An 8,891-nucleotide genomic window follows, 5' to 3' on the forward strand; every position below is an offset into this window, starting at 1 on the left:
ACAGTTATTAATATTAATAGTGTCTATAAGGTTGGTAAAATTTAGTTTATTTGCAGGGAAAAAGCTGCTTTAAATTCAAATTTATTCAAAATCTTAGAAATTTGATAATTTTTTTTGGTGTTAAGGTAAAAACAATAAAATTGTTTTGGTTCGATTTAGTGAGTTTGGAGGATTGTAATATTAATTTTCAAGAAATGTAATCAATATTACAAATTTTCACGAGTGTTTTTCTCTTTACTATTATCTTATCACCAGCGGGTGACCGAGCTCCGCTCGGAGAAAACAGGTATCGAAGGTAACTCAAAGATTTAAATTTTCAATTGTGATTTATCAAAACAATACATGCCATAAGAAAATTTGTGAAACCATTGGTGAAAAAATAACCGGTTAAAGTGCACCATTGTAAACTATCTAAACAGAGTTTGGAAAGGGAACTATTCTATACAAAGGTAAAGTTTGAAAAGTCATAGGAAATAAAATGTAATTGATAACAAAAAATTATACAATTAAAGAAATGGTACAAAGTGAGCAGTGTAAAGATTGAAGTCTGTTGAAGTTCAATATTTTTGACAAATTTATTTAGAAAAACCAAACATATAAACATACATAAGAAACATATTATAAACCTATAACAGCATAAACATAATAAACATTAATCATCGATTGCGAAGTCTTCCATGTTGTCCAGGTAGTTTCTTGTCGGAGAGGCAGGTGCGGCTGGTGAGTTTCTCTTGTTCAGGACTTCCTTCCATACGACGTTTCGGGTGTGGGTTGGATTCTCAGGAGGCAGCAGGACCTTCAACGCACTTTGAAGCTTGACTCTTGAAAACGCGACGTAGAGCATTCCGTGCACGAAGACCGTCGTGAGGAGAAGCACGCCGACGAATTCGAATGTTTGGCCTTGTGACTTGTGTATCGTAATGGCGAATGCTGGAGTAACTGAGAATTGGTGCCGTTGCATAGTTGCGCCAAGCTGTGATTTGCTGGAGTCGAGCGTGATCCTTGGAAGGTGTACTTGTCGGCCTGCGAGTTCACCGGTGATGATCTTAGCCTTGATGATGTTGTTGCAAAGTTCGGTGACAATCAATCGTGTTCCGTTGCACATTCCTTCAGAGACGTCCAAGTTTCGGAGAAGCATGGTGATGGCGTTCTTCTTGAGCTTCAGATTGTGTGGAGGCAAGTCGGCGATGTTGATCGAGTTCAGGAATTCAGGCGCGAATTGAATTCCCCCTTCATGTTGATCCTTTAACGAGTCGAAACTTGTGTATGTCTTCTCTTCGCCTGGAAGCATAGCGATAATCTGCTCGTTGATCTTGTTCTTATCGTCGTTCAATAGTGCAAGAATAGCGCGATTCTTCATTGCTTCGTAGTTCCCACTTCTGAGGCATGGTCCGAAAATTTCATCGATGAGGTTACCACCAGAGCGAATTTCTTCTGGGACTTCTATTTCGCCGAGTTCACTCACTTCGAGTTCCCCGTCGCCGAGCTTTAGCAGGTATTTTGCGAATTCTTCTTCTTCGGGATCAACGCGCATGTTCTTTTCGAGCGAATAAGTCTTGAAGTGTTGCCACAGATGGCTTCTCTTGATCAAAAGGTCGAGTATTTCGCTTTTGTTGCCACGTTGTTGAACTGGACAGCACTGTCGGAAGTCGCCACCAAGCACCATGACTTTGCCTCCAAACGGAATGTTGTTGCAAATCGCGCGTAGGAGTTCGTCGATGTTGTGCAAGCCGCATTTTGACATCATCGGAGCTTCGTCCATCAGACACATGTGGGCTCCTCTGAGTGCGTTCGCCTTCGGTGATCCTGGTTTGATGGATGATCTTGAGTCGGATGTAAGCGGGACCTTTAAGTCAAAGGTTCGGTGCGTTGTTTGACCACTCGGTAGAAGAATCGCTGCTATCCCGGTGTAAGCCATGCATTTCACTTTCTTAAGCCTTCCGGTAACGATGCGATACAGCGTGCTGTAGACGAATGTCTTCCCGGTTCATCCTGGTCCATCTATGAAGAAGCATTTCGCAGCAGGAGTCGGGTCTTCAAGTGCTTGGATTATGGTGTCGACGATTTCACGCTGCTTTTCGTTGAGTTGCTGGTACATGCGGTCTCCGATTGATGTTGATTCGTTGACGTCGATCATATCGTGTTCCAAATCTTGCTCATAGTTGTCGATGTCTTCCACGCCATGTGTCTGCACCCAGTATCGGAAGTTGCGGCCTTCGGTAGCTTCGGTGTTCAGCTTATGCGCGATGATTCGGTAGGCACGCTTTATCGCTTCTTCTATGGAACCACCAGTGCGTCTTGCTTCTCGAATGAAATCTTCCGCGAGGTCCTCTTTGAACAGTTCCCATAATCTCTTCAGGTTTTCTGGAGCACCATGTATCAGGATTTGAGCGAAGAGTATGCGCATAACACTTGGCATTTTCGATGAAGCAGATTCGCGGAGTCCTTCTACGTACTGTTGGTCGTCGTATGTGAGGCCTCTGGCTAGACAGGTTTGCTTGTAGGTTGCGTGCTGGACACCGTCGACAATGTAGAGGTCTCTGAAGTTCGTTGGTTCTTTGACGTGGAACAAAAGCGTGCGCAGGAAGAAAAGTTCTGGCTGGGAAACGAAGTTGACTGGATGTACGTGACCAATTCTGCTGCAAGCATTCACGTTCTTCTGCCTAGTGCTCGTCTGGCCAATCCATCGGTAGTGCTCCGGCATTTCATGGTAATAGTGGTAGGTGACTGCCTTTCCGTTCGCTTCGTCTTCTTTCAGCGCGGTGTTATGGCGGAAGTAAGCCCTTAAGGTCGATCCCTTCTGTCCAATATCGGCATGGTAAACTGGCGTTTGGTCCAAGTTAACGCCATCTTGTCCGGGTAGGTGAATGTCAAGTCGAACGACGGTGTGGCTTTTCGCTTGGATCTCGAAATCCTTGAATAGGCGCCAACATGCTTCAACTGGTGAGATATAGCGAGCTTCCACGTACTTCTCCGGCTCGTTGTAGATGATCGTCTGCTGGTTTTCGACGGCTTTTATCGTAGCACAATCATGGCCCTTGTAGATGTACTTGTAGAGGTATTTCACCGGTCCGATGCTGCCTACGAATTCGACATTGATGTGGCATTGATACTTCTTGAGCAGGTAGGCGTTGTACGGGACGACGTGGCGGTTGTCTGTGGTGACGCGCTGGCCGTTGCAGTCTTTCCTGCAGATGGCTTGCTCATGCGAGAATTCTGGGTTCATTGGATCCAACAACGGATTGTAGCGTCGGCGATACCTCGGCTTTTCATCGTCCACCAGCGATGTCATGTCTTGATGTTCCATTGGAAATCCCCATCTGCACTGGTCTCTTCCATGTTTGCTGACCATGCACGGAGCGCTTGGGTTCATATCACCACACGGGTTATGGATCATCCATTTCGAGATCAGTTCCTTGAGTTCCGGATCATCTTCTGGAATTTCCGCCGAGATAAAATCGTCAAGTTGGTCAGCGCTGTGAATCTTGTCCGCTGGCGACATAATCACTAATAGGTGCATGTGCGGTAAACCTCGCTTTTGGAACTCGATGGTGAAGACGTACGCGGATGCTCTTCCAAAGATTTGATGCGTCATGATGTCTTCGACGATTTGGCGGAATTTGAGACGTGCGAGTCTTGCAACGATGTCTGGGCGGGTTAGAGCCAACAGGCTTTCCGGAATTGCGGCGTTGAATTCATTGCGTATCGCTGACAGGAGTTCTGGCCCCTGCGAATTGCAGGTAACGGTGATAAAAAATTCGGGCGATCCAAATCTTCGCACTAATGCCATGGAGTCTTCGAAATTCTCGGTGTACCAGCGCGTTGATCCGGGAAAAGATGACGGTAAGATGGTTGTTTCGCCAATTGCAGCATCTTTTTGCGCAGCCAAGCATGTTGTGAACTCCGGCGTATTTCTCGGCTTGAATTTCACGCTGATGGCTCTTTATCCACTGTATGCGATCTCTTTCGACGCGAATGTAGGTGTCGACCACGTATTGCTGGAGTAAGCGTCCGCCAAAGTGAAGTGCATTAAACTCGACCAATCGTTGATCTATTCCTGCATTTGTGCAATCGATCGGGAGTGGCTTGGCATAATTCGGACGGTAGGCGAGTCAGTAACAGGCTAATTCTGCACGTGTAACATGATTTCTTGATGGATAAGGCGTGTGCAGCGGCATTCCAACATAGAATCCAAAAGTTCCTCTCGGGTAGAAAAGCGGGTAGGTAAAAGGCTCGACGCGACCATTGATGTTGCTTAGCTGCGTGATTTTTTTCCCGCGTTCTCGCATGACCATTTCATTCTCTGGGATGCTTTGATCGGCTATTTCGTTTACAACTGGTGCGTTGAATCGTCGAGGATCGTCGCCTTCACGGTTTGTAAAGACGAGGTGGACATTGGGCGGTTGTACTCCGGCTGCGATTGCGCGTTGGTTGGTTTCTTCGATCACTTCTCTCATCATCATAAACGATTGGGCGAACGAGTTGTTAAAGCGCATGATCTCCTCGAGTAGTTGCAATAGTTCTTGGCTTAACTCTCGGTTGAGCTCAGATCGCGCAGCTGTAGCCTCGTCCGAGTCCATGAAGTACATTTGGGCAAACTTCGGCTGTTCAAATCCACCTTGCGGGTCTTGAGTCGGGCGCGTTGCCAGGTTGATCTTGTGATGGACTTGACCGCCGGCGATAAACGCGTAGATTCCATGTTGATTGACGGTTCTGTCGTCGTGGACTTTGAATGAGGCAAGTGCAAAGCAGGCGTCGATGTTGCGGATCCTTCTGTGGAATTCTTCCGATAGGCGGTGATGTCGGGCAAATAGAAGCGCTAATTCGTTTGGAAATTCGGGCATTGGTAGTTTGATTCTTCCATGTAAGCAGCAGTCGCCAAATGAATCTACGTGTATTTTGTTCTTCACTCTTTCTTCTGGGAAATGCAAAGCGCCATCGTGGATGCAAGCGACGTTAAATGGACCAAGACTTTGATATTCCACGTCGGAAGTTGCAGCATTTTTGTAGGTTGACGCAGGCCGAGATTTCGCAGCTGTACGGAGTCTTTCATTACGGCGGCGTTGTTCCTCTAGGCGATTGTTGCGGCCCCTCATTGTTTCGTTTTTCCGTCTGCGTCTTTCATAATCGCGGTATTTTACTCGTTGAGATGCATTAAGTTCCATCAATATATCCGAGATTCGTTCCTTGCTACGCTGCTTGACTGCTCTTGTCGGGCGCAACGGCGTTATCATCGGGTCTTGGATATTCAAAGCGTGCATATTGGTCGAAGATGTGAAAGATGCGGCTTCAGATGGTCCCGACATGTTCAATTGGTCACTGTTCACAATGAATTCGTAAATTTGCTTCCGTTCATCCGCTTCTTGAAAATTCTTGTCCAGGAAAAGGCGTCGATGAGAGAGGTATCGTCGAGCATAAAAGACGATGTAAACTCCGCAGGAAGACGCGTCATCTTGGTGGCTGTAAGCGTTGCGAGGTTTCACGATGCATCCTTTCAGGTTTTCATTCGTAACAACGGTATTCAAAACGTGTCGCAGTATTTTTCTCAAAACAGCATCGATGGGCAGCGGGTTGTCGACTGGATCGCAGACTAATAGTTGACGTTCTCCATAGCTTGCTTCGTAAATTCCTAGCATCCAGTGCTCGCCTCTATCCATTTGAGCTCTCTTGTGAATGGGAATGAGTAGCACGTCGAATCCTTGTTGAACGCCGTATAGATAGTTGGAAGCCTTGTTCTGGTCGCTGATATCGTTGAGAAGAGCCATTCCTTCATAAGCGCCATCCGCTGTTGTAACGTAGAAGCGTGCGACAAATTCAGGGTGAAGTACGGCAACTTTGACGGTCGGGTAAGCTTGTTAGGCGTAATGGAGAAGCATTCTGACAATGACGGTATCTTCTAGTTGTCCATTTGCGGGTAGAATTGAGTTGATCGCTTGTTGTTCCAAAATTCCGGCTCCTTGAAGAATTTCATGTAGAGGTGCGTTCTGCATGTTGAAAATGTAGCTTGAAATCTGATGAATGTTGAAATGTCGGACTTTGTTGACGGTGATTTTAACACAAAAGTTAAACTTTTCTCCACTTTGATAAATGTAAACTAATGCGAACCTTACAATTAAATTATTAATTCCTTCGTATTGGTTTAAGTTGTCGAAAATTAATATTTCAATTGTAAGGCTCGCGTTAGCATACATTTATAACAGTGGAGAAAAGTATCTATAGCCATTATGGCGAACTAATAAAGTTTGAAAATATCCTATCTGTAACTCCGAACTGCTCGATCGTAGCGCTTCAAAACCGGCGCCAATCGATTCCTCGTGGTCAAAAACCCCAGACCCCCAAGTTTACCGGAGTTTATTAATTCTGGGGCGATTTTCGACTTGGCAACCATTCCTCGTATTATAGTATAAGATTTAGTGTTTAGACATTGAGAAAGGTTCTTGTTTATAGAATCGAACTATATTCTATTAACTGCTGTACTTTCATTTGTACTTTATTCATGATTTTTTTTATATATTTTTTAATTTTAGTATATTAAATATTTTTTAATTTTAGTATATTAAATATTTTTTAATTTTAGTAATTTTAGTAATAATGGTATTTATTTTAAAAATATAATACTCTTGTTTTTGCGCTCAACAAAAATTCTAATAGAAATTTTTCCGTTTTATTATATATTCAGGGAGGTGGTTTATAAAAAGGCCTTATGTTGGATTTACACAATTGGGCTTATACAGTATAAAATTAATGTTATAAAAAAAGTAGAAAAAGCATATTTTAAGACAAACCTTTACTTTAAATACAAAAACCAAAGCCGAAATACCATTTTATTAACTTCAGTTAAAATTTATTTTACATATTAACATTTTAAATTAAGTAGGTACTTCATTTTGTCTTAAAGATTTACTTATGGTTTCAATAGATAAAAAAACAATGGAAAAAAGTAGCACCGTTTGTAATACTGTAAAAAACAATAAATATATATAAAAAAACATTATCCAGTTCATAAATATTCCTTAAATTTTAATTGAAAAGTAATGATAGTTGCTACTCAGAAAACGCGCTTAAATTTATTTACTTTTTAATATTTCTATAAAATGCAATTAATGGTCTCATTTATTTTGCACACTTGCATAATCGAATCAGACAATGAGATATAAACAATTGAATCAATTTAAAAAAATCATTTTGATTCTTAAGTTAAGTAATTCCTTTTTCATTTGCCTGTGGGTCTCATAAAAACCTTTAAGAAATTGAAAATGGTTTTTATTCCACTTTTATGATCAAAGGATACTGGTCTTTTTACAGAGTAATTAATTTTCGCATGACTAAAATCTTTTATTTAGTTAGAAAGACATATTTCATTTCATAATTTAGTATACATAAAATAGTTTTATCTGTAATTTTCACTTAAAGTAACCCATTTTGAACTGTCGGAATTTTCATTCTAAAATTATGTTAAAATAAAAGGCAGCAGTTTGTTCATCCAAATAGCCGTAAGGCTTACGGTAAAGAACATTTTTCACTTTTGTGGTTTTGAAGCCGTTTACAACTAGTATGGTTTAAAAATAATGGATACAAAACTATAAGGTTTTTAAAATTATTTATAACTAGCATGGTTTCAAAACCGTATGGTTTAAAATTACCGTCATGGTTTCAAAACTAGTATGGTTTCAAAACCGTAAAAAAGAAATTTAACTGGACATTGGAGTTATTTAAGGAATTTCGCTGCGTTACCATCTATGAGTGAATGAGAGTATTGGATTCTAACAGGCCAGGGTCACAAATCGGGGAGTGCAGGACAATGAAAACTCCTCATATGCTGAAGGGAATGGAGGAAATATTGTGGTATCAACGCTGGGATTTGAACCCCCGTTCTATAGCTCATGAGATTGACAGCTTAGGGTCTCGGTTATAATTATTTTTTAGCAGGGAACTAAGTGGCTTCATTGTAGGTGTTTAATTCTGGTTGTTTAACCGTATTATGCAAAATCAGTTAATAAACGTTTTTTTTTTTTTTTTTTTTTTTTTTTTTTTTTTTTTTTTTTTTTTGCAGTTAACAGTTTCGATATCATCTTATTTGACTGTTTTATTTAAATATGGTAGAATAACAATTAAGTAAATTGTTTTTTAACCTTTATTTCCAGAAATTTCCAACAGTGTATACTCTGTTAATTTAGTTCATTAAATGTTTCAAATTTCCGATCAAATGATATTTATTTTGCCTAAAATCATTTCAACTTTTCTGGCGTAACTGTCTAATTGATTCACGTAAGGCCTTTTGTATTTTGCCGTATATGAAGCAGTGATTGAGAGATTAGAGATTTAGTTTTTTGACAACAAGAGATATTTTCATCCTTTTTGCGATCAATGTTTGATGTAGAAAGAAGCTGAAGCAGTTTTACAAGTAACAACCATTGTGAATATTACATTGAATCACTGTATTTTACATGCGTTTGATAAAGAATTTATGTAGAATATATATCATGAATACATATTGATATGAATTTAAATTTAGTTTTTAGCGAAAAAAAGCATCTAAACTTATTAACACTCCAAATTCTTATTGGTAAAGTTTTTTCAGTAAACCTTGATTTTAAAATTATTTTTTGAAATATCAAGATCGTACCTTAGGGTACGAAAAATCCAATTATAACTTTAAAAGTCATTCATGTTGCTATGAATTTTTTCCTCCATTTCTATCAGCACTAAACATGTGCCTTTTGCTAAGCAACATACTTCAGCAGTTATTTACACCATTTAAAAGTTTACATTGCCCAAATGACACTCATTGGTGTTTAAATATTTTTTAAAATCAGTTTTTAGTGAGAGCATCCAAAAATGAATTTATAACATTCGTATGAAACTTATGTCTCTTTACTTTATGCACTTTT

At 40.4% G+C, this 8,891-nt stretch overlaps 2 protein-coding genes across 2 annotated transcripts; both read right to left on the reverse strand.

Moving 5' to 3' along the window:
* Nucleotides 1-652: 652 nt before the first annotated feature.
* LOC122273409 (ATP-dependent DNA helicase PIF1) lies at nucleotides 653-1,918 on the reverse strand. Its single transcript, XM_087166845.1, has one exon. It carries the CDS (start codon nucleotides 1,916-1,918, stop codon nucleotides 653-655), a length of 1,266 nt encoding a protein of 421 aa, XP_087022971.1.
* A 69-nt stretch (nucleotides 1,919-1,987) lies between these two features.
* On the reverse strand, nucleotides 1,988-3,790 carry LOC147808053 (uncharacterized). The gene has a single exon (XM_087166846.1). The coding sequence runs from the start codon at nucleotides 3,788-3,790 to the stop codon at nucleotides 1,988-1,990; it is 1,803 nt and encodes a 600-aa protein (XP_087022972.1).
* Nucleotides 3,791-8,891: the final 5,101 nt, after the last annotated feature.

The sequence above is a fragment of the Parasteatoda tepidariorum genome, chromosome 6, assembly GCF_982258835.1.
Source record: "Parasteatoda tepidariorum strain Cologne lab strain chromosome 6, Ptep-v5.0, whole genome shotgun sequence".
Taxonomy (NCBI): Eukaryota; Metazoa; Arthropoda; class Arachnida; order Araneae; family Theridiidae; genus Parasteatoda; species Parasteatoda tepidariorum.

What these genes read in the sequence shown, in the direction of transcription:
- LOC122273409 (XM_087166845.1), bottom strand. Translation starts at nt 1,918, where the DNA reads ATGGCTTACACCGGGATAGCAGCGATTCTTCTACCGAGTGGTCAAACA.
- LOC147808053 (XM_087166846.1), bottom strand. Translation starts at nt 3,790, where the DNA reads ATGGCATTAGTGCGAAGATTTGGATCGCCCGAATTTTTTATCACCGTT.